At 37.2% G+C, this 27,423-nt stretch overlaps 1 protein-coding gene across 2 annotated transcripts in view; it reads right to left on the bottom strand.

Annotated features, from left to right (window-relative positions):
- IFT57 (intraflagellar transport 57) overlaps window positions 1–27,423 on the bottom strand; it is a 71,922-nt gene that overhangs the window by 10,535 nt on the left and 33,964 nt on the right. For both annotated transcript variants that reach the window (XM_059687901.1, XM_059687902.1), the window contains exon 6: window positions 23,676–23,798. In XM_059687901.1, the coding sequence (XP_059543884.1) occupies window positions 23,676–23,798 (123 nt within the window). The remainder of the gene's footprint in view (window positions 1–23,675; window positions 23,799–27,423) is intronic.

Here is a 27,423-nt window from a genome sequence, read left to right as displayed (position 1 = left end):
CACACAGAGCATCTACTCTCACCTTTATCATTTCTCTGATAAGCAAATAGAGGCCCGATGACAGAAAGTGGCATGCCCAGGCCACACAGGTAGTGATACACCTGGGTCCGAAGCCAAATGTACTAAATCCCCACACAGTACATTTTGGCAGTTCAGAGTTAATAAAAAGAACACCTGGCTACTTGACATCAGTGAAGGTGCTAGAAGAGAGAACAAATCAGTACTTTCCTTTGTCCTTAAGCATTTTTCTGTCTCATGATCAAAAGGTATCTCAGAATATGAAAGCTGGAAAGGACCTTACAGATCATCTACTCATCCATTTAACAGTCATCTAGTGCAGTGTTTTCCTTTTATGGTTCAGGGACTGTACACCGCCTGTCACTTTGACTAGATAGATCTGGCAAGGAACAGGCCCCTCCAACTCAGCAGTCAACACTGGAACAGGGAAGAGGCTCAAAAGGCTGGCCTCCTGCAGCTGGACCAAATGGGTGTTAAGTCTCAAAGTAGACATCTGTTAAAGTCCAAGCAAGCATCTTCACAGATAAAATAAACCTGATGAGTATAATTCTATAATTAATTTTTTAAAAGTACTCATCCTGCCTGATTCCAAAAAGAATTGTAACTCAAGTATTCCTATCAGTCTCTGTATCTGTCCATATATACATATACACAAACACACTTTTGTTTTTTTATTTATTGTAAGTGATGTATTTAAAATAGTTGGTGTTCTGCTTTTTCTACCCAGCATTTTCTATGCAGCAAATAAAATATTGTCTTCACAATTTGACATTCAAAGTACTTCAAGAGACACAAGCATGCCTGACTCATCTATGTATAACTATGATAACTTACATTGACGTTAAACTCCATGGAGAAGCTGGCATTTCAGTGGAACCTTGAAGCATGAGTAGCATTTCAACAGGGAGGATAGAAGAGGAGGAATATTGTAGGCTGATGGAGAAACAAGTACATGGAGAAAATAGGAAAATATACAGGGAGCAAGTAGGCCAGGCTGGCTAGAATATAAAACACAGTTTTTAGATTGGGTTGGGTGGGGAGGGTGAATCTCAAGGACACAAGCTGGAGAGAGGTTAAATTAGATCAATGGCTTTAACTAAGGAGTATGGATTTTATCATGTGGATAATGGAGAGCTATCAGAGATTTGGGGTATCAGTTTTAAAGACAAGTCTGTGTTTTGAGAAAGTAACAGCATGAAGGACATATTAGAGAGGCATGAGACTAAAGACAGGTTGGAGACCAGTTAAGAGGCTGCATAATGGTCCACATGATAGATTAGCAGAGTTTGAATCAGAGCAATGTTTGTAAGAATGGAAAGGAAGGAATGGATTCGAGAAACACGGTAGAGACAGAATTAGCAGGACTTGAGGACTGAGGAGAATGTGGGGAGGCTGAAATGAAGGTGGAAAGTAGAGAGAATGTGTCTTTAAGGTTTCTAGCCTTAGGAACTAAGAGGATAGTAACATCGCACTGTGACAGAACAGAATATATTTCAGGGAGTCAGACATACTAAGGAAGTTTGTTTTGCACTTTTTAATTTGATAAGCCACTGAGACATTTGTGTTTCTTGTTGCCATTTAAAATGGAAAGCTGTTTAGGATGTACTGGTATAATTATCTGCCAGGTAAGTCTGAATGTTTGTTTTATTAAAATCTTCAACATGGACACATTTTCTGATGTACAGTTATAAAAAAATCCTTAAAAGTGTTGACACTTTAACCCAGCAATTTCATTTCTGGAAATTATTCCCAAGAAAATAATTGGGTATACACACACAGGAATAACTTCTTTGTAAAGATAAAAAAGCAGAAAAATCTCTAAATACCTAACAGTAGAGGACAGTTTAAACTATTTTGTAATACTCATTTCACTGCTAAGTATAAATGCAGTATAATACCATTTGTATAAAGCTCTAAACCAAGCTATAGCAATATACTGTTTAGAGATATATATGTGAACACATACACACACACAATAAAAAGCTATTGCCAATACACAACCTTGAGGCAGGGGTCCCCATGGGTGGGAAGGGGCAGCAGCAGAGCACACAGGTGACTTCCAGGGTGTTGTAATTGCCTAATTCTCAGGTTGGGTAGTGTAGTGCATGCGTGAATGCTTGCTTTATGTTGGACTTCATAATTATGTATGTATTGCATATTAAAATGTAAAATTCATGTTTTCAAAAAATACTATATAATAAAAGCCTAATATGCAAATTGTCCCCTTGGGCGGTCGTTTGACCCGGAGTTAGACCTGGAGTTTGGCCACTCACTATGATGTGCACTGACCACCAGGGGGTGGTGCGGAACATGTGGACATCGACGACGTGGCACTGGCAGTGGGGCACTGCCGGCCCTGATGGGCCCTGATGAGAGCGGGACTACAGCAGGATGGTGGAGCAAGTGAGCGGGCAGTGCCAGGTCAAGGCAGGTGCAAGCAGAGGCCCAATCACCCTGCTGATCGCCCTGCAAGCGATGTGGTGGAGCTGATGAAGGGACAGCACCAGGCCAAGGTGAGGTGCCAGGCGGGGAGTGGCGGGGCTGCGAGGCTGGGGATGCGAGCTAGGACCTGATCTCCACAAGCCACCCCAAGGGACCCCACCCATGCACAAATTTGTGCACCAGGCCTCTAGTATTTAATAATATACAAAAACACATGCTACCAGCATATCATAAAGTGGAAAAACATTCCCAAAAGAGTATATTTATTAGGTGGCCAATTTGGTAAAAATTAGTATTTGTGTATATTATATGTCTATATGTATGTGTGTATTAAGATAGATAGTTGAATATTGTTGTTTTAAATTTCTTCTTTATTTTTCCAAAAATTTCCAAATTTCCTACAAGAGAACTTTATCACTTTAATCAGAAGGGAAAAAAATCAGTAACCTTCTGGATACCCAAGAAGTTCTTGAAAGAGGCTTAATATAGTTATAGTGGAAAATATAAATAATTATACTTGTAACATTTTATTTTTAAAATATATTTTTATTGATTTCAGAGAGGAAAGGAGAGGGAGAGAGAGATAGAAACATCAATGATGAGAGAGAATCATTGATCGGCTGCCTCCTGCACAACCCCTACTGGGGATGGAGCCCTATGTGCCCTTGACCAAAATCAAATCTGGGACCCTTCAGTCTGCAAGCCGATACTCTATCAACAGAGCCAAACCAGATAGGGCTATCTTTGTAACATTTTAAAAACATGAATATAAAAAGGCAAAATATACAGCTTTAAAAAAAACTACAACTGAAATGGTTAAAAACTTTATAAAGGTTTGTGATAAGAATGAAGAAGTGATGGGTTTTAATGACATGTAAGGAATTGATCCCCCAAATAAGTAATAGTAAAAAGAAACTGTTCAACAATGATAACCTTACATTAGTAGAGAATCCATTAAGTTACAACACACTTTCATATATCGTTCTTTCTTTGATAACCACAAAGTAGGCATATGCATCCCTTCTTCTTTTTTTGCTTTTCTTTCTAAAATTTATTTTAAATTTATTGGGATGACAATGGTTAATAAAATTATATAGGTTTCAAATGTACAATTCTATGATAGATCATCTGTATATTGCAGTGTGTGTTTACCACCCAAAGTCAAGTCTCCTGTCACCATATATTTGACTCTCTTTAATCTTTTCCACCATCCCCTCACTCCCCTTTCCCATTGGTAACCACCATAATGCTGTACTTATGAGTTTTTGTTTGTTTGTATTGTTTGTTACTTTCAGTTTTATATACCACATGAGTAAAATCATATGGTTCTGGATTTTTTCTGTCTGACTTATTTCATGATAAGGCATGATATTTTCAAGTTCCATCCATGTTGTTGTAAATGGCAGTATTAATCCATTGTATATATCTGTTCAGGTCCTCTGTCCATTTTAATTAGATTGTTTGTTTTTGTTGTTGAATTGTATGAGGTCTCTATATATTTTGGACATATCAAAGGTGTTGTTTGCAAATGTCTTCTCCCATTCTGTTGGTTGTCTTTTTGTTTTGATGATAGTCTCTTTTGCAGTGCAGAAGCTTTTAGTTTGATATAGTCCAATTCAGTAATTTTTGCTTTTACTCTCTTTGCCTTTGAGATCAAATTCATAAAATTCTCTCTAAGACTAAGGTCCAAATTTGGTAACCATGATTTCTTCTATGTATTTTATTGTTTCAGGTGTTACCTTTAGGCCTTTGATCCATTTTGCGTTAATTTTTGTGTATGGTGACAAATAGCAATCTAGTTTCATTCTTTTGCATATGGCTTTCCAATTTTCCCAGCACCATTTATTAAAGAGGCTTTCTTTTCTCCATTGTATGTTTTTGGCTCTTGTGGACAATTATTTGCCTTATTATATGTGGGTTTATTTCTGGGCTCTTACTCCTGTTCCATTGGTCTGTGTATCTGTCCTACCAATACCATGCTTCTTTTTCACCTCTATCCTTCTCTCTAAGAGGATTATGTGATCTGCTGGCTGGTGGTGGGAGGAGTGTAGTTCCCTGCTCCACTAATGCTGTCCTTAGCTATGTGATTCTCTTTGGTCATGGAATGATGGTGGCATAGGACATGGCCTATGCCAGGACTATGCAGAAGCTATAAGAAGCATCCACCAGCTCTCCTGCCCTTTCTTTCAGCCATGATAGCAGGCATGTCCCATAGGGTTATCCTTTCAGTCTGGGTCTAGGAATAAGAAATATGGGACACAGCTGGAGTAGAGTTGCAGCTGAGCCACACATCAGCAGACATGTATCTTAAGTAAAAATAATGGCCCAGCCAGCATGGGTCAGTGGTTGAGCACTGACCTATGAACTAGGAGATCACAGTTTGATTTCTGGTTAGGGCATATTTCCAGGTTGTGGGCTCGAGCCCCAGTGTGGGGCATGCATCCGATCAATGATTCTCTCTCATCATTGATGTTTCTCTCTCACTCTATCCTTCTCTCTTCTGCTCTGAAATCAATCCTATCCTATCTAATAAAAGAGAAACATGGTAATTGGCATACGATTGCTACCCTTCCCATTGGCTAATCAGGGCAATATGCAAATTAACTGTCAGTCAAGATGGCAGCCGGCAGCCAGGCAGCTTGAAACTAACATGAGGCTTGCTTGCTTCAGTGACGGAGGACTCCAACGTTCCCTGCCTGCCGCTGCAAGCCTCTGAGCTGCAAGCAACTATGTAACAAACATAGAAGCTAAACAAAACCCCAGAAACCTGCCGGGCTTCAGCCAGCCGGATCGCAACATTGTAAGCAAAGGCCAGAAACCTACTTTCAGCAGCGGAGGCCTAAGAGCTGGAGCCAAGCCTCAAAGCTAAAGCTGGCCCAGAATAAAAACAGAAAAAAAAAAAAAAAAAACAGAAAAAAAGGAGCCATTGGGAGCTTTAGTCACCCCCAGCCTGAAAACAGCCCTCAGCTCCTCACCCAGACTGGCCAGGCACCCCAGTGGGGACCCCCACCCTGAAGGGGGTGTGATCAGCTGCAAACAGCCATCATCCCCTCACCCAGGCTGGCCAGGCACCCCAGTGGGGACCCCCACCCTGATCCAGGACACCCTTCAGGGCAAACCAGCTGGCACCCACCCGTGCACCAGGCCTCTACCCTATATAGTAAAAGGGTAATATGCCTCCCAGCACCGGGATCAGCGTGACAGGGGGCAGCGCCCAAACCCCCTGATCGCCCTGTGGCTGTGTGTGTGACAGGGTGCGGCGCCCCATGCCCCTGATCGGCCCTGCCCTGTGTGTGACAGGGTGCGGCGCCCCAACCACTCCCCATGGGCCCTGCTCTGTGTGTGATGGGGTAGAGCCATAACCTCCCCATCGGCCCTGCCCTGAGTGTGAGAGTGGCGGCACCCCAACCCCCTGATCAGCCCTGCTCTGTGGGTGATAGAGGGTGGTGCCCCAACCCCCTGATGGGCCCTGCTCTGTGCGTGACAGGGGGCTGTGCCCCAACCCCCTGATTGGCCCTGTTCTGTGCGTGACAGGGTACAGAGCCTCAACCCCCCTGATGGGCCCTGCTCTGTGAGTGACGGGGGAAATACCCCAACCCCCTGATTGGCCCTGCTCTGTGTATGACAGGGGGTGGCGCCGCAACCTCCCCATCGACCCTGCCTTGAGTGTGACAGGGGATGGTGCCCCAACCCCCCAGTTGGCCCTACCCTGAGCGTGACTGAGGGTAGAATCACAACCTCCTGATTGCCCTGCTCTGTGTATAACAGGGGGCAGCGCCCCAACTCCCCAATCGGCCCTGCTCTGAGCCCAACCAGGGGCTGCATCTAGGGATTGGGCCTGCCCTCTGCCACCGGGGAGCAGGTCGTTATCTCCCGAAGGGTCCCAGACTGCGAGAGGGCACAGGCCGGGCTGAGGGGCTCCCCTCCCCCCCGAGTGCACAAATTTTTGTGCACCGGACCTCTAGTAAAAATATATTTAAAAAAATAAAAATAAATAAACCACTACAATTTTGAGGTTGTTTGTGATACAAAAAAACTGAACATGTATACAAATTTTACAATAGGAAAGCCAAGAATCAGGTTAATGACCTTTCCAAAGTTTCAGGTCTGGGAAATGGAAAGCACTCCCAAACCAGTGCATTTTCCACATATTACATGCTGTTGTTCTTTGTATGAAAATGAATTATCAAACAGTATCTAAGGTAAACCAAAAATTCTTTTTTTGTTATATATCAAGTGAGACCCCACTGGTCACTGGAGCTTACTGGTCACCTATTCCAAAGTGCTCTAAGTGTGTTTATTAAGCATCATTTCTCCTTTCTATTGAAATTGAGTTTTTCACCTCTCTATGGAAATGAGAAGACTAATAATAACACAGAATATCCTTTCTTCAGACTTTCTATTTTTCAAAATCCTTTCATGCAAAATCTCATGTATAATTCTCTCTGTCACTTGGGAGGTAGGTAGCAAAGACAACATAACCATAAGCTCCTCCCCACTCCCAATTCTTTAGCACCAAATTATAAATCTCTTTTTCAGAAACAGGAGAAATGTGATGATATATCTGCAGATGGTGATTCACAGCATACCATAAAATCAATATGTATGAAATCTACTTGCAGCTGTTAAGGTGACTGGCAGGACTATATGGTCTCTGGGTTTTACTTTAACAGAATAACACCTGAGTGATTTCCTTTGCATATGCAGACATTTTGCTTCTTTGTTTAAAGCACCAACTCAAGACTCAAAGCTCCTCTGAATCTGCAGGGAAAGAGAGACTGAAACATGAGCTAGGGATGGCAAGTGGAACTTATTCTCTGTATAAGTTTCACTAATTTACAACTTTAAAATGTCAAGCTGTCAATATTTTTCACCCAGTTTGAGCCTCTTCATGGGTGGAGAGGCAGAGTGTGAAAGGACTCTTGGTAGAAAACAGGCACCTTTGTGTGCACTGGGATGCTTCTTCCTGGCCTAGGAGCAGTCCACGCCAGAGCACACTGACTCCAGCAGTTCCCGGCTACTGGCCCCTTCTGCTCCAGCTCCCAAGAGCAAGGCCCATGGCTCTGATTGCTTACATCACAGAAATGTTACTTCACCATCTACTCTACCTTTCTCCTCTATTCTTACTGTTTCTTTCTCTATTTTGTTATGAATAATTACTAATAAAATCTTAATTCAATGTTCCTACAGTCTTATTTTAGTGAATATAAAATATATACAAAGGCTTTTATGGGCTTCCTCCATTTAAAATACTTAACCCCATTTTTGTCATAAGGCCCTTGTTTCAACTCTGAATTCACTTTCTCTAGGGATTCTCAAGATCACTCTGGGGAGAAAACCCTGCACCTCCATTTCACAGATTGGGGAGCAAACTGAGATTGTGTGATTTTTACAGTGTCAATCACAAAATAAATAGGAAACCAAACATCCTTTCTCTCACTTACAGATTTTCCATTACACAACTGCCACTTTTCTTTCCTTACTTTGTCACCCAATTTCAGTGAGAGACACAAGAAACTCTGACAACTCCCAATTCAAGTTTGCACATTAAATAAATGTTTCTTAGGTTGGCTGTTTTGCTAAAGCCTAGATGCTATAGAGATTTGTTGCTTCTAATCTTCTGTGGACGAAGAATCCAGGTAGCTACGTTGTTAGAGTAATCTCTAAAAAAAGTACATGTAAGCTCCAGAGAAGGATTTAGAGGGGGAATGCTCTCCTATAAATAAAATGCATGAGCTTTACCACACTATTTTTTGTAATACCTATTTTGACTACCAGAAACCTTTTTTAGCTCCTAGTAATAGCGGGGAAGGGCAGGGCATGTAATGAGAATAGAGCCACAGTTGCCTAATAATTATTCACCTTACTAACTATAGATAAGAAATTTTCTTACAGATCCTGGGAAACTGGAGGATGAAACAAGGCTGTAAAAAGATAAGATGCCTTGATGGGTTCATTACTCAGAAAAGAAATACATTTTGCGAACAGACCAACGACAGGACACGCTTTGATTTGGTTGCTGTGCCAAGACCCTGACCCCCTCCAGGAGTTTTTCTCAAGAACATTGATCATGCTCCAGTCCCAGGAATGGGCTCAGCAGGTTGTAACATCATAGAAGATTAGCCACCTTGCTATGGGACTTTGAGCTCCTGAAGGCCAGACTGCAGATTCTGCCTTCCCCTTCCCATGTTACACTTGCAGCTCCCAGCTGCATGTAGCTATCTTCTCCAACTGGTGAGGGGGGTGAGTGTAGATTTTTGTGGGTGACCAACTGCTCTCCCCATTCTGCCACATTATTGGGATAAACACTCATGTATGATTCAACCATGTCTCTGCTTAATTGGCTCAAGTAGTGACAGGCAGCCCAGAACCCTTGGTTGTCTGGTTCCACTGGCTTAGGTACAAAGTAGTCCCCCAATAGACACATCTACTCTAAGATCTTTTAAAGTCTAATAATAATAACTTCAATGTTAATATTCAAGGAATGCTTAGTGTCAGGCACTATGCTAAGAAGCACTATCCATACACCATCACATATAATTCACTTAAAAACTCTACTAAATGAGGAAATTGATGCATAGCTACTTGTCAGTAGACTACCCAGGCTCACATAGGCAAATGTGTGGTAGAGCCCAAGTCTGCTATATCATAACGTATCATTTCCCTGATGAATGTAGTAAAGTATAACTAAAATTTGGAAGGGGTGATGGTTAAAGGAGACATTAGTTTTACCTGTAGTATTTGAATTTTTACAATAATATATTTAAGTATAAATTGTATAATGAAACAATGAATTTAAAGCATTTTTAGGATAAACATGTAATTAAAAATTTTCTCACAAAGAAATATCTAGACTCAGATGACTTCATCAGTGCATTTTCCCAAATATTTAAGAAAGAAATAACAACCTATACAAACTCTATCAGAAAACAGAAAAAAAGGGGAGAGGGGAAGCAATTGCCAACTTGTTTTATGAGGCTTGCATAGCATTACACTGAAACCTGACAAAGATACCTTAAAAAAACACACAAGAAAAATTACAGATCAATATCTTTTATAAAGATAAGTATAAAAATCCTCAACAAAATACCAGCAAATCAAATCCAGTAATATATCAAAAGGATACTATATCATGATTAAGGTGCATTTATTCAAAATGCAAGATTAGTTATTCAAAAATCAATCAATATAATCCACCATAACAAGAGAGAGAGAAAAGGAGATAAATCATATGATCATCTCAATAGGTTAAGAAAAAGTCATTTGAAAAACTTAATATCCATTCATAATAACTCTTAGCAAATTAGAAACAAAACAGAAGTTCTATAGTCTATTAAAGGATATTTATAAAAGTCATAAAGCTAACATCATTATAATGATAAAATTGTAATACTGAAAGTCTTCCCCCCTGATAATACCACTTATTACCAAGATAGAATTCTTAGCCAATCTATTAGGTAAGATAAAATAAATAAGAAAGAGAGAAAAGCTTGTGAAGAAATAAATAAAATTGACATGATTTATCTGCAGATGATATAATTATACATACAGAAAATGCAAAAGAATCTATAAGCCTATTATAGAATGAATAAGTGAATTTAGCTGGAGATGTGTATGTATACTGTACACACACACACATGCACAGATAATTGCATTTTTATATACCAGCCACAAATAAACAAAAATAAAATCTAAAAAGATACCATATTTAATAGCATCAAGTACCAGGGGTCCTCAAACTACGGCCCGCAGGCCACATGCAAATACAAATATTGTATTTGTTCCCGTTTTGTTTTTTTACTTCAAAATAAGATATGTGCAGTGTGCATAGGAATTTGTTCATAGTTTTTTTTTTAAACTATAGTCCGGCCCTCCAACGGTCTGAGGGACAGTGAACTGGGCCCCTGTTTAAAAAGTTTGAGGACCCCTGAAGTAGACCAAAATAATAAACAACAAATAGACCAAAGTAATAAAACAGTGTCCAGATATAGATCCCCATATACATGCTTCTTTTTATGACAAAGTAGTACACTGTTCACTCTTCTGTAAACTGGGTAAATTGCACATACATATATATGAAAATCAAATAGATCTTAAGTTCTACCTCACACCATATATAAGAATCAGTGCTAGAAGCAGAAATCAATGCAAAAGGTAAAACAGTAAAAATTCAAGAAGAAAACATAGGGCCAGCCAGCGTGGCTCAGTAGTTGAGCGTCAACCTATAAACCGGGAGGTCATAGTTTGTGAGCTTCTTCCCCAATGTGGGGTGTGTAGGAAGCAGCCGATCAATGGTTCTCTCTCATCATTGATATTTCTGTCTCTCTCCCCGTCTCGCTTCCTCTCTGAAATCAATAAAAATATATTTTTTTAAAAAAGAAGAAAACATAGGAGGATATCTTCCTAGCACTGGGGTAAAGATTCTTAAATAAATCATAAATATAAGCTATAATCCCCCCCCCCATTTGAGTATAGTATTAAAGTTTAGCCACTGTTTATCATAATATAGCAATAAGAGTGAAAAGGGAAGCTAAAGAGTAGATATTTGCAATACATATATCAGACAAAGGACTCATACCCTGGATATATAAAGAACTTCTATAAGTCAAAAGAAAAAACACACAATCCAATAACAAGATCACAGAGGATATCCAAATGCAAAATAAGCATATGGGATACGGTCATCAGGAAATGTAAATTAAAATGACAAGGAGACATCACAACGTATCTACTGTGATGACAAAATAAAAAAGACCAAGACAATGCTGAATGTTGATAAAGATGTGGAACAAATGGAACTTTCATACACTGCTGGAAGAATAAATTTGTATATCCACTTGCAAACACTATTTGGAATATACACATACACTATGACTTAGCAATTCAACTTCTGGTAGAAATTTTAGTAGAAATGTAGTGTACATGTTTACCAAGAGATATGTCCAAGAATTTTCAAAGCAGTATTATTTATAGTAAGTCCCAAACTTTAGTTCACGTAAGTCCAGATACAGGCTACTCTGAAAGGGCATGACCTTGGGTTAGGCAACTCTCTGCCACTGTAGGCACAGACAGCTGGAGATTGTCTATTAACTATACTCTCTACGGCTGGGCAGCAAGTACTTGCTTATAAGGGTATCTGGACAGTTCACATGTTTCAACCAGTGATTAAAATTATGACTGTAGCTGCAATAATAGGGGGGTAAGGCCAGGTGCATGCTGCAGTCCAGAAGTGATCACTCTCAAGATTCAATGTGGAATATTGTTGCTCCTGTGACATGTGTAACACCCCAGACACAGTCAATGATAAAATTCTTCGGAAATCTGATGGCGGGAAATCAGGTTAAGTGAAAGAGGCAGAGAAGATAGCTTGATAAAGGAAGTAGTGCATATCTAAGTTCACCATAGCAAATATTTCTGAGACAGGTCCTGCTTTCTGCAAATATATAAGTAGCATATATATTTCCCTCCTCCATGGAGAACACTCCCTTTCCTAGTAACAGAACATTGCCTGTATTCCCTTTTTGCCACTTTGTACAGTTTTGCAACCTCTTCTTGTTCTATTAATTTTCAGCTTCATCACTGCTCACATTTCTACATTTGTATGTATGTGTGTGAGAGAGAAAGAGAAAAAGAGATTGTCCATTAAATTAAATAACTTTTTCATGAGATTGAATTACTTTCTTAATGAAAAATGCCCATCAGGTTGTGGGATAATTACAGATTGTAGCTTTCTGAATTTTTAAATGAGACATTTTTCTTTCATTGCCAGAAGCTTAAATACTTCTGTGGCATACACTTGTGATGTGAAAGCATGATTTTTCTTTATAAATGTTCAAAGAGCTAAACATAGGACTTAAGAAGAGTTGAGTGTGTTTGTGTGGTGTATGTTGTATGTGTGTATTTGTTGCAGGGGAGGGGAGTAGGAATTATGATTGCTGCAAATACATGTTTCCTTAGGAAAGTTCCTGCTTTCCAGATATCCCTCTGGTTGTAGAGGAAAATAAGACAGTGTGCACAAAGTTACAAGCACAGGCTATCATAACAATCACTGGTATTCTCACACCTGCCTATAATTGACCTAAAACTGGAGATCCATAATCTCTAAGTAAAGTACCCTGCTACTTAAATACATTTCTAATTTACCATCTGTTACTAAAGCGTTTTCATATGTAGACTCAGACTTATTATTCATGCTTATTCCATACACACCCATTTTATATGACCACAAATCTTCTGAGTGAGGCTTTCTAGACTTTAGGAGTCACATGCCAGAGAAGAGATCTGGCCAGGCAGACAGGGAGTGAATGGGGCCTTCCTTCTGAGAATGCAGGCACAAGGCAGAATGTAACTATTTCACAGGATGGTGAGTAACCATGACGGACAGTTGGAAATGATAATGGGAAAGGGCAGGGCATGTAATGAGAATAGAGCCACAGTTGCCTAATAATTATTCACCTTGCTGAAGTTTTCTTACAGACCCTGGGAAACTGGAGGATGAAACAAGGCTGTAAAAAGATAAGATGCCTTGATGGGTCCATTACTCAGAAAAGAAATACATTTTGAGAATAGCCCAAGGATAGGACACGCTTTGATTTGGTTGCTGTGCCAAGACCCTGACCCCCCTCTGGGAGTTTTTTTCAAAAATGCTGACCAATCTCCAATCCCAGGAATGGGCTGAGCTCTCTGTAACATCATAAATTAGCCACCTTGTTATCGGACTTTGAGCTCCTGAAGGCCAGACTGCAGACTCTACCCTCCCTTTCCATGTTACACTTGCAGCTCCCAGATGCATATAGCTACCTTCTCCCTCGTTTGTATATAACTAGCCAACTGATAAGGGGGGGTCAGAGCAGATTTTTGTGGATGATTTGTTGCTCTCCCATACTGCCTGCTCATATATGATTCAATCCTGTCTCTGATTAATTGGCTCAAGTAGTGACAGGTAGCCTGGACCCCTTGTTTGTCCAGTTACAGAAGGAACAACCTTGACAGTTCCTCTCAATTTCAAGAATCTACTAATCAAAACTTTGATCTCACACTGATACTCAAAAAACAAACAAAAGACTTAAAATATAAAAGTCATCTGCGTATATGAAGAACCAAGAAACATAAGTTTTACCTTGGCATAAGTTAACAAATATAATGGGATAAAAACTATGGGAGCAAAATTTGTCCAAATATAAGGTGTCCATATATATATGTATAGACATACATTTTTGATAGTTCAGTTGATGTTTCTCTTTTCAGATTTAACCCACTGGAATTAATAATTATTCAAAGTGTGTATAATTATTTTGGGACACCCTATAAGAAATTTGTAATAAAACACAGTGATAGTGAGAACTACTCTATATCGTTGATTAAGAAAATGAATCAAGCCAATTAAAAAGTGCATTTTATAAGGTGGTCCAATGATAAATGGTTTCTGCTTCAATTCATATTTTATATTAAGTAATTTAAAGGAAACATTAAATTATACTTTGCAATAATGAAATATTTAGGCAGTGTAGAAATTTTAATTATAATCAATATGTATTAATTCACTGCTCTTAATCACAAATGTCTATTTGGGGTATATCTACTATGAGGCATTAGTAACTCCCCTCTGCAGTATTTATATAGCATGCAGTCTTTACTGGTTATTTTCTTAAAATCTGCTACCTCTGATGTTCTTTTAGTTAGAGCTAATAGTAATCTCTGAAGCACAAACACTTGTTCTATTTCCACTGTGATAAATGAAACCTTTCCCTGATCCAGTTGCAACATTTATCACACAAGGGTAAATAACAAGGAAGGCATCATCAACTACCTTTAAACACAGAATATCCTGAATGTTCAACAAGACTGTGACAGCAGCAGCTAAAAATCCTTTCCAATTACTTAGGGATGGCTGGGTTTTTCTGCACCCATTTGCAGTATTTTTATGTGTATAATTTTTAAGCACAGTATTTTTCCCTACAGCTCTGAAATCTGTCCTTGACCCACATGCTACAAAGGAAAAAAAAAAAAAAACAGCTGACCTTGTGAATACAATTTGAAGTCCACAAAATGACACAATATTTTAAAAAGAATACAAAATCCAAAACAGTATTTTGTTTTGTATAGTCTCCTTTAAAGGGAGCTTGCTTGCATAAGTCCATCAGTGACTATTTCCCCTCATTCTCTGAGATGATGTAGCAGTTGAGTAATCATGCAGACTGCTCTAAAAATGTATGTGTGTCTAGTTAATTTAGGCAGTTTATTTTGATAGCATTCACCTCTTTTTGATTATAGCAGGTGTTTCAAGGATAAATTTGCTGAAAATTGTATTTTGTTTAAACAACAGCAGCAGGTACATTTATGGCCTTACTATATTAAAAAGCATTTATTGCCAGGCAGCAATAGATATAATTATAAACATTTATGACAGTAATTGGAGCTATTACTCTTGCATGGAGCCTCATGGAGACCAACATATTACCACCTGTATTTACATTTGTTACTGGTAATTGTAAAAGCTGTTGTTGTTTTTTTAAATATGGTGCCTTACTTTAAAAAGTATGTCATATTTTTCAATGAGAGGTCTATTAGAAAATCTCTAAGAATGATAAATATAGTTTCTCCATTATCATATAACAGAATCTGATTGCAATGACATATATATATATATATATATATATATATATATATACATATATATATATATATATATATATATATATAATCAGACTCTGTTATATGAATATGTATATATAATGTATATATATAATGTATTCCTGTATCCTAGCCCACACAATATATTATATCTTTTGCTCATGGATACAAGAATCCTATCAATAGAGCCTACTCAACAACCAGAGCACAAATCTTAAGAAATACTCTTTATGCTCAAACTGTAACAATTTATAAATCACTACAGGTCAGAAATATTAAGAAAGCTAAATTTTATTATCACTCTTCTTATACTGCATCCAAACGTAGTGATGGGAGAAGGTCAAAGCAAGTTACTCTCCAGTGTTTTGGAGTGAGAAAAATATCTTCTATTTCTTCCAGATATAGATTTGTCTACAATAGTAAAAAGAGAAAGCCTACCATTGTACATTTCTGCAGGATTTGGCTTCTAATTTGAAGAGTCTTAGATCTACTACAGCAATTCCGTGGTCCCTCCAGGTTCGCTCAAATGGAATTCCATTTGCTGATTAAAGAAGGCCTCGCTCCTCCCTCCTAGGCTTTAGCTCTCCAAGTGACTAGAGAGCCCAAAGGCTCAAGACTATTGCAATGATTTCTTCCTTAGCACAATGACTCTTCCCAAAAGGTTTCTTGCTGTGAATCACCCAAGGCACTACCTGTACAGTTTATTTATGTTAAAACAAAATCCAATTGCTTAGAGTTGAAATTTAAAATTTAAGGTTCTTTTTACAACTGCACCCTGAAAAAGTCAGACATTGAAGAACAGGTAAGGATGTAAAAAAAAGCTGTTCGGTGAATCAAAGGCTTGAAATAATTAGAAACACATGCTTTGGTACTTCCAAAGCCTTAAAAAAAATCTCAATTTAAATCCCCTATAATATAGCTAAAGATTTACATAATGACTAGACTTTTTGGTGAAAAGAAGGAGGTACCTAGCCAACTGTCTTTTAAAACAACAAAGCAGGAAACATTTAATTATAATTTGGAAAAAAATCTAAGTCATTAATCAAAAATTTAATTATAATATCCATAGGGCATTAAAGCATGATAGAACATTTGTTCATTACATTAAATACCTAATGTTAAATCATTATACAATATTTTAGGACTAAATACTGTATAATTGAAGAAAGAGACCTATGTAAGGTTTAGTTGAAAACTGATTTCACACTTTCTGCTCTTATTTCTGGGGAAGAGAAATAACTATATATTAATGTTTACTTGGTTTATATAATGGTAAAAACCCTGGCCTTGAAAAAATTCATTCTCCTGATAAAGACTAATAAGGTTGATTATTTTAAGAAGTCACTTTCCCTTGGTTCAATGCATGAAGTTCAGAGACTGAATATATAGTCTTGATGTGCTTAATGACAGAGACACATTCTGAGAAATGTGTTGTTAGGGGATTTCATCATTGTGTGAACATCATACAGTGCACTTACACAAGCCTATCTAGTATAGTCCTATTGTTCCTAGGCTATAAGCCTGCACAGCATTTTACTGTACTGAATACTGTAGGCAACTGTAACACAATGGTATTTGTGTATCTAAACATTGAAAAGGTACAGTAAAAATATGATAAAAAAGATAAAAAATTATATACCTCTACAGGGTACTTACAAATGGAGCTTGCAGGACTGGAGTGAGTGGTGAGTGAGAAGGCCTAGAACATTACTGTACACTACTGTACAATTTATGAATACTGACTGTAAACTTAGGTTACACTAAGTTTACAAAATAACATGAGGTTAAATCAAGAGCAAGATGTATGAGGCTGCTGCTGATGTAACATAACATACTGTTTTACAGCAAATTTTATAAATACTGTACAATTAAGCTATACCACAGACAATAATGTGGTGAAGGCCTGGGAGGGGCAGGTGTGGGCTGGAAGGGGCAATGGGGAAAAAAACAAAGGAGACATCTGTAATATTTTGAACAATAAAGATAAAAATAGTATTTTTCTTTATAGTAAATTAACCTTAGCTTACTATAACTTTTTACTTTATAAACTTTAAAAAATTTTAACTTTCCAACTCTTGAAATAATACAGCTTAAAACAGAAACACACAGTATAGCTATACAAAATTTTTTTTAAATAAAAATTCTTATTCTATAAGTTTTTTCTATTTTTTATTTTTACATTTTAAACTTTTTTTGTTAAAAACTAAAACACAAAAACACACATATTAGCCTAGGCCTCCATACAAGGTCAGGATCATCAGTATCAATGTCTCCCACCTTTCCATCTTATTCTAGTGTAAGGTCTTCAGGGGCAGTAACACACATGGAGCTATCATCTCCTATGATAACAGTGCTTTTCTGGAAAACCTGAAGGACATGCCTGAGGCTCTTCTTAAGAAGGTGTCACTCTTTTCAGAAATATGTCCATGGTGGTTTGCTTTGTTTTTTCCTTTTCATCATATATTTGCTTGTAAGCAAGTAATGCATCATGAACATTCCTCTCTATTGTCAGCTACGAGGTCACTGGGCGATAGAAAATTTTTAGCTCCATTGTAATTTTATGGGGCCACCATCTTCTATGAAGTTCATCATTTACTAAAACATCTTTATGAGGCACCTCACTGTATACAAATGGACAACACACAACAGCAAGACCATTATTCAAAACAGAATTCTGATCCACAATCTGCAGCAACTAATCCTGGAAGCCAAAGTCTGTAGCAATCAACCCAAAACAGTCAAGACTTAATAGCTGCCAGCTTTCCCCTACCCCCATGTCCAGTGTAAAACCAATCAGACAAAGCCACATATCCTCCCCTAACCAATCACATTGGAGGTCCTGCCTCTAGATTAGCCTGTTCCAAATTTACAGCCATCTAAACATATCAGAAGCTTCCTCTCCTTCCTCCTCCGCCCCCCCCCCCCCACCTAAATTTTCCTGTCTGCCTTTGAGTCTCTGCCAAATCCAAGTGAAGATGGCTGGCTCCCTTGCTATAGCAAGCTCTGAATAAAAAGCCTTTGCTTGTTCTCATTTAGGTGGTCTCTATTTTCACAAAGTCATATAAAGGCTTTTCTCATAGTAAAAAGAAAACTCAAAGAGACAGAATAATTTCCCTCAAGAAACAGCATTTAATATTTAGTGATTCAAAGTTAATCAAATACAAAAAGTGAAATTATATATATATACTCCACATTTTCTATTGCCCCAGAAATAGAGGACATGTAGAATTCTTTAGCAGCTCAGTTTCAACTAGTATTATAATTCAACTTTGCAACTGTCAATGATTCACTTAAAGTTAAAAAAAATAATATTATTATAGAGTTAAGAATATTTCAATCATGTAGGAAAATATTATCCTTCAATAACTGTCATAAAATACCCTGGAGAAGAGTATTTCACATGGTTGAAAAGGTAACAGCAGCTACAACCTACAGGCAAATCTGACTGTAAACTCTTGCAGTGATGAGTAATTACATGAGATTTCTAAATCTAATTTTATTTTAATCTTCATTTCTGCTTCCTGCTCTCCATGTTTTACCTTTCAAAAGGACTTCTACCTTCAATAACCACTTTTTTCTCTAAAAAGACACATCAGCAGATTCCATTTCTTGCCTTTGGTATGTGTTCTCAGATCTTATGGTTAGAATATGCTTGCCAATATTCTAACCATGACTCTACCCTGTCACTCCTGTACCCAGACCCTGGACCTCCTGTTCTGATGCCAACCTGCTGAGGTTGGCCAAGCCATCTCTGCCACCTGGTACTCAGCTGGAGATTAATAGTAACCTTTCAGCACTATAGACAGCATCTAAAATTATGGTTTATAATTTTTAAGGATGTGTGGAAATGCCCATGATGTCACATCATGTCACAAAAAGAGGTATAATTTCAACCATATAGATAAAAGCACAGAGAAATAGTGGTTAAAATATTTTAAGTAAGTCTTCTGGCAACATTCTAAGTCCTTTAGGTATGTTAATTCCTTTAAACCTTTTAATAACTCTTTGAGGTAGGTTTTATAATGAACTCCACTTTATAGATTAGGAAACTGAAGCACAGAGTGGTTGAATCCAACAGTTAATAAGAATTAGAGCCAGAATTTGTACTCAAGCAAGCTGGACTCAGAATTTGTTCTTTTAACCAGTATGTTATATTGCTACTAACCAAATAGGGAAGAGCCTGGGTTGTAGGTTCAAGTACCAAAAGCAAATTACTTCTCTGTGTTTCAGTTTCTTTATCTTTAGTAGAAGGTATCTGCATCTCAAAGGGCAGTGGAAAGGATTAAATGAGCTAAGGTATATGAAGTGCTAAGAAGAGCACTTGACACACAGTGACCACTCAGTAAATGTCAGTTATTACTATTATTATCATCGTATTATATGTACTTTTAGACCTAGAAAGAACTAGGAAGATTGACCAAAGTGATAATAATATGAATCTGATTATATCTACATGTAAGAATATAAGGCTGATATTTATAAATATTACCTTAAGGGATGGAAACAAAATTTCTGGAAGAAATTTTGTGAATTCTTCCTGAATACTGATATAGGCACTGAATATAAGAGGGCAATGATAGAAAGCAATATTATCGTAACAATATTGTAACATAACAATAATTAACATTTATTAGGTATTAACTATTTGTCAGACATTGTTCTTGGTAATCTACAACAACTCTGTGAGGTAAGTAATATAATTAGTCCCATTTTATACATGGGGAAAGGAGAACAGAGAGGTATCATAGCTTGCCCTGGGTCATGCAACTAGTAAGTGATGTAAATATAAATTCTGGGTGCCAAGAGAAAGTGTGTGAGATAGGCTACATCTTTTCTGGGTCTTTATGGCTACCACATTTCTGCTAAGTTTCTAAAACTTTGGCTGAATAAATCAGAAATTGATAGTTGGACTAAATGTGTAATTGTACCTTCTAATTCACAGCATACTGACTGGTCCCTCTTCCTTTGAAATAATGCTTTCATATTATTTTTATAATTAAAAAGAAAAGTATATTTAAAAAATTTTTAATATGTTTTTATTGATTTCAGAGAGGGGAAGGGGGAAGGAGAGAACAATAGAAACATCAATGATGAGATAGAATCATTGATCAGCTGCTTCCTGCACAACCCCTATAGGAAATTGAGCTTGCAACTCAGGCATGTGCCCTGACTAGGAACCTAACCACAATCTCCAGGCACAAAAATGTATTTTAAAAAGACTCAGAGATTAAAATAATTCTTGACTAGTTACAGATTTAAATCTAGTCTGATAATAATCACAGATGGTTGCTCTTAGTTTCAAATTCCACCAGAGTAGTTATGTAACACTTGTGAGCACTATTCGGTCTATCAAAGAACAATACAGAAGATTAAAAAAAAAACACACACAGTAGAAAAGGGTAAGAGAAATAAACCGTAAAAAATAAGGAAGGAAAGAACAAAAGTACAAGATACAGGATCACAGTGTAGCAACAATTCTGGTAGATGATTTTATTAAGTGGTACCAACATCTACTCTAGTTGTCCTCAAACTGCCCTTCTAAGGCATTTATTCCTGAGCCTTACTCACTTGGCAATAACTGAGGCACTAACTAGAATGGAGTGACTAGAATTTGGCTAAATTTATTGACTCTCACAAAAACTTCTTACTGTATCTTTAGCCACATTATTCCTAGTTGGGGCACATCTGAGTTGGTCCCTGAGTGTATAATTACTCTATAAGTAATCACCAGGAGTATTCCTTATAAGCAACCCTAAAGAGGGAACTACTAATATAGTCCATTCAAGCTAGCATATGACAAAAGTTTTTTATCTCCATTTCGGAACACTATTTGTATTTTTGGCAGCATATTTATTTTCCTAATTGCAATTTGTTTAAGCTAATATTAAAATTTGTTTATATTCTTTGAGAACTGGCAACAGTAAGAAGTGGTGCCAGAAACAGGGACAATCTGGTCTACAATAAAAACCTTACTGCAACCTCATGGAGAATATACAAAATAAAATATTGGTATATCATAGGATCGCATCAAATTGTACAGAGTATAATATGCAAAAAACAAAACAAACAACACCCCCCCCCCCGCCCCCCCCCCCACACACACACACAAACCCCACAGAAAACGAGATTTGCTTTTCTGCAGTTCTCTGCTAGGAAACATATAAGGAATAAACTGAACTTGAGAGAGAAAAAAAGCAAAACAAACATTTGATTTAGTCCCAAATAAATATGGGATTTATTTACTACTAACATGAGGTCATTTAAAATAAATTTATAATGGATTTAAATAATGAAGGGCCTTTATTACTTATCTCTGACATATCTATGCTCCTTCAAAATTAATCTAACAGTGATTAGTAAAACATATTGATCTGAAAATAATTTCTTTTTCCCCTCAAACACAAAATTGAAATCTCTGTATGTCCCAAAACAGCCTGTTTTGAGTGAAAGGTTATTGTTTTGGCCAAAATAAAGGAGAGAGTTTGGTTTTGGTAGAGTGAAGAGTTGAGGAAGAATGGGATATACCATGATGCTGAGGTCAACCTCTGAAGAATGAGGGTAATGACTCCGTGAGAAACCTCATATGTAAGTAGATTATTTTTATTTCTGAGACATAAAAAACATTTCTCTATTCAGTAGTACCTTATTTTCTCAATTCAATGTAAAATTTTATTTTTCTTAATGAAGCTGAATAAAAAATTGACCCTAAAACTATAGTTCCCATTTGCTACATCTGAAATACTTAGCAAAAATAAGTTTGTGAAATACCAGACACAAAGATCAAATGATCTGGAGAATTCTGAAAAAGCAATACTATATGACTTTAGATCAGTATGTTTTACCACAAAAATTCAAAGTGATATTCACATATTCTAAAAAATACCCAAAACTTTATCTGACATTTTGGAATGTTGCCTATAAAGTCTGATTGTATAATTAATTTGGTACCATATGTCCTCATAAGATTAAGGCTGGTAACATGTGGCATGAGACTAAGAGTCCAACTTTCAACTGGTTCATTCTTCTCCAAAACAGAACATTGATTCTTTAATAATCCATGATTTTGATTACCATAGTATATATTGGCTTATAACAGAATCTGACCTACACTTAGTTTTGTAAAAATGTGCGTGCTGGCAATTACACTTACACTCTTTCTTTATTCAGTTACTTCCATTATGTAGAAATCAATACCAGTGTTTACTTAAAAAACCTATTAGGCTCTAAATGAGATGTTTGATTTCAAGAGTTTACTTAACTTGAAAGTAAACAAATTAAACTTGTTCCTTGTGGGATTAAGGTGTACTTGAGAGTTCCCAACCACACAATTATTTTAACATGTCATTCTAACTAGATCCACAATAACAGTGGTTTTTAATTTTATGAAGAGACTTTGTTATGACAAAAAGAGAGAATCAGAAATGGGCTTTTTAGGTAAAAAATACATTTTTGCAAATTATAACTTTCAGCAGAGATCTAATCAGTGAAGAAATTCTTATTAATGTGTATTATAGGTAAGAGATATATAAAAAATTAATTCACCCCCAATGCAGTCAACTAATACCTGTCCTCCATAATGACTGAATAAATATAGGGTAAACAGGCTATGAGACTTGCCCACTTGTTTTAGATAAAGTTTTTGTTCCACAGCTGTTCACAGTCTAGTTATACCTCTGCCATCCATCCTTCTCCTGTTCTAAGACTGCTCTAGTATTCCAGTCTACTTTTTACTTTCTCGAGGATACAGTTTCACAAGCCCAAACCCAGTCAGTCTAAGAATGAATTAACTTCCAGGGCACCCTGAAAACTGCAATCTTTGTAGGTTTCTACTTTGGGGGCAGACACAGGACCTCATTTTCAGAGTGACACCTTCCCTAGAATCTCACCGCATAATGCTGGGACTCATCTCCAGCCTCCAAGTATGAAAATTCTTTCATTTCATTACCCAGATGTCTCTCTAGCCCCTTTTGTAAAGATTACTGTACTATAGTACAACTGAGAATAGTATTGTCTAGTCAGCTATTAGCTTGTTCTGAAGTTGTTACTTATAAATTGAAGGTAAAAAGGGAAGCAGAACCTTCATTAAATGGGCCAGTTCATCTGGCTTAATACCCATATCTTACTAGTATTGCATATGATTTTTCGATTATTTCAATATTTAACTTGTAATCACATATAATTAATAGAAAATGTAAGGCAGCTTCTAGGATGTCTTCTATTTTGTCTTTCAACAGAGTTCTTAATGATCTTCTAACTCTATTCAGTTGGTATATAGTCATGAAATCTCAATTTCATTCACTATTCATGTAAATAAAATTGGATTGCAAAAAAACATATATCAAAATATATTGAGAAAATAACTTTCAATCCCAGGGAAACATGATGTTTTCCAAATCATTTTAAAGACCTATTACACTATTTTTTATTCATTCAATGACAATTTATTAAATCTTTAATAAGACAAAACACTGGAAACTGAACCCTAACACCCTTCTTAAATCTCTGTTAGTATGGGAGTACACTTGACCCTGAAATTGCCTTATAAAATTCTATTTGAACAAAATGTGTTCTCTCTTCTATACCTTATTGTCGGTCCTAATCGTGACTTTCAGTTGTGGTAGTACACGTTCCACTTCTAGACTCCATTCTGCAGCATCTGTTGTAGATTCTAAAATATCTTCTTGTTTGGCAGACTCGTTCAAATCCTAAGAAAAGAAAGATATCACAAGATTGAGAGTTTATAAAAAGAAGTGGTAAAATTTTGAGGCATTTTAGCAGAACTACACAATTTATATCAAGCATGGGTAGTGTTAAAATTACAGTGACAGAAGAAATTCTTTTCTGTCCTAATCTATGTTGAAAGAAAATAATGCACCAACTTGGTAGAATAGCAAAATAAATATTTTTTAAAAGATGCAAATATATGATTCAATTATTTTTACAAAGGACAATGTTTTTGAGATATCAGAGTGAACTCAATGGGAAATAATTTCAAATGGACAAGCCGTGCAAGTATGTTAACTGGTAACAGTAGAGGAGATACAAACACTTTTGGTAAGAAAACATTGTCTTACTGACAATACAACACCAAATCTGAAAGACAAAAAAGATAAGATCCCAGAGGCAAAGGGCTTATCATTTATAGACTTTGGATTCAGAATTAAAGCAATATTCTGGTTAGGTCAAACTATAATGCAGCTTACAAATGTGATTTAATACAGACCTATTTGACTCAAATAGGGTGGGGCCATATTTCTGCACTTGGTTTCTGCTGCTGAGTGTAAGAAAATAAATTCATTCCTGTTTTTTGAATAAAAAAGAAAATCATTCTCCCCCCTTCCCCATTTTCTCAGCCCTTCAAATTTCAGCACCTAGTGTGTAGAAATCTGAAAAAGTAAAAAATATATAAATTAATGATTTAAAGATAAAGCCTAATGCATTAGTTTTGGTAGCAAGTTTTCCATTTAAGCTCCCTTGATAAATTACAAGAAAATGCAAGGAAAAATATGAAAACCTATTAATATAGAAAAGAAACCCAAGAGATGTAAGCAGCCAAATACAGTGTATAAAACTTACACAGATTCTAATTTGAACAAGCAATCTGTAAAAAGACGTTGTTGAGACAATCAGGGAAATTTTTTTTTTAAAATATATTTTATTGATTTTTTTACAGAGAGGAAGGGAGAGAGATAGAGAGTTAGAAACATCGATGAGAGAGAAACATCGATCAGCTGCCTCCTGCACATCTCCTACTGGGGATGTGCCCGCAACCCAGGTACATGCCCTTGACCGGAATCGAACCTGGGACCTTTCAGTCCACAGGCCGACGCTCTATCCACTGAGCCAAACCGGTTTCGGCAATCAGGGAAATTTTAATGTGGAAGAATATTAGACAATATTAAGGAACTATTAATTTTATAGATATGATAATGTCATGGTGGTTGTTTTTAAAAAGGCCTTATAAACTAGAAATAAATGCTGAAATATTCCAGGTGAATTGACAAGATGTCTGAAATTTACTTTAAAATTATGGGGCAAATAAAGGAGGGGGTGCTTTAGAGGAAGCACAATTGACAAAATGTTAGCCATTGAAACTGGGTAATGTTGCACAGGAGTTCATTATCATATGCTCTCTAATTTGGTATATGTTTGAAATATACCATAATACAAAATTTAAAAATAAAAGACTATATATACTATATCAATAACCTCATGGTGCAATTACATTCCCAATGTTAATTTATGTCACTAACACACTTCTCAAATGAAAGCTCATTAGACAAATCTTTCTAATCTAGTCTAAAACTAAGTCCAAGAATAAACTTACATTGGAATTTGTATTTTAGTGGGAGCCTGAGGTCTTCAGGGCTTTGAACTCATTCCCAATTGAGTGTCCAGGGCACTGCTGACAAGAAAGCCTCTCTCTTCTACCTCCTAGCTCAGATTAGCAGGTTCTAGACCAGGGGTGGGCAAACTTTTTGACTCGAGGGCCACAATGGGTTCTTAAACTGGACCGGAGGGCCAGAACAAAAGCATGGATGGAGTGTTTGTGTGAACTAATATAAATTCAAAGTAAACATCATTACATAAAAGGGTACGGTTTTTTTTTTTTAGTTTTATTCATTTCAAACGGGCCGAATCCGGCCGCGGGCCGTAGTTTGCCCACGGCTGTTCTAGAGATTCAGAGCCTTCAAAGGGACCTATATTACTTTTAGTTCAAAAATTCAGGGAGCTTACAGTTCTAACCACACAATTAAGAGATGTATAACTAATATATGCTTTTACATTTTACACCATGTTGTCTGAATTCATTGTTATTCTATTTAAACACCAGAAGAATAAAAAATAAAAGATTTAAGAAAAGTAGAATGTGGAAACTCTAAATAAAAAATGTTCACTATTCTATTGTACACATTTCAGTGCTCCTTTAAATACAGAAACATTGTATTATTTTGAGTACTTATTAGAATGCTATGTATGTCTCTATATAAATTGAATCCAGGGTAGCATAAGAGCACCACAGCTGGGAAGGGGTGACAGTATTCACTAAGTAGACATGTGTGAAGTTATATGAGAATATAGTGATGGCAGAAGAAGAGATGCTGGGTCTCCCAGTTGAAACGTAAAGCCATGGCAAAAGGTCTTAGTCATGTTAACTCCACATTGACACCCTTGAGCATGCATATATTTTGAGGAGCCAGGTAATTGCAACTTAACGGCACATCCCACTACTTGTTCCCGGCTCTAGGAAGCCGAATTTTCACTGGCTCATTTTCTATAGCAAACAGGGTAGATTTATAGGGATAGGGGTGGGAGGATGTATGCACTGCTAGTGGTATGTAAGTCTGACATTTGGTGCAGGTGTGTGGTATATATACAGGTTTGCTCCTGCCAGGATTATGGACCCCCATATCTCAATCCAACAGAGCCAGGCTAAACCAAAGGGGCATATCCTCTGAGCAGCAGGTTTGTATGATTCTTAACAGAATGTAGATATTCTAAACACTGATTTAAAAATAAGTTTTATCTGCCCTGGCTGGTGTGGCTCAGTTGGTTGGGCATCGTCCCATGCACTGAAAGGTTGTTGGTTCAATTCCCAGACTGGGTACATGCCCAGGTTTTAGGCTTGATCCCCAGTAAGGGGTGTACAGGGGGCAGCCAATCTACAGTATGTTCTGCTCTCACATTGATGTTTCTCTCTCTCCCTCTTCCTTCTTCTCTAAAAATTGACTGCAGGTCTTAAAAAAACAGAAAAGAAAAAATAGGTTTGATGTACGGAGCCACTCTTTGGGTAAATTGAAGTTGGTCATTACTGATTAAATCCCCTGAGCCAATGCTTCCAACCCCACGCCCTCACTCCCACCTCTCCTTCTTTCATTCCTTACAGGAAGGTGAAGTCCAGAATCCCCAAACTAGGCCAGAGAGGGTACCAACCCACATTCTCACTTTCTTCAGGCCTAAACATAGAATTGTTCAAGTTGGCATAACATACTCAAAAATTTTACTCAAGGAAGGGCACATTTCCCTAATTTTCACAAATGCAAACGGGTTAGCAGTGACCCTGTATGAATCTGACTCATAATCTAAGAGTAGGATACATGGAGATCAAACACTCCATTAAGATATCCCTGTGTATAAGTTCTTTGTTTCTATATGGGGCCTTTTAGTAAGTCACATTTACCCTTTTTAGCTTATTATCTGGTCCCTTAAGCAATGATTTGCTACCTCCTATTCCCAATGTTCTAAAATGTTTTGATGTAGGAGTTTTCTTCACTCCTAGGCCACAGTAACACACTGAGGGAAATAGCCCAGTTACTAAGTGAAGAAAAG

The sequence above is a fragment of the Myotis daubentonii genome, chromosome 3, assembly GCF_963259705.1.
Source record: "Myotis daubentonii chromosome 3, mMyoDau2.1, whole genome shotgun sequence".
Lineage (NCBI taxonomy): Eukaryota > Metazoa > Chordata > Mammalia > Chiroptera > Vespertilionidae > Myotis > Myotis daubentonii.
This window is presented reverse-complemented; position numbering and strand designations above follow the sequence as displayed.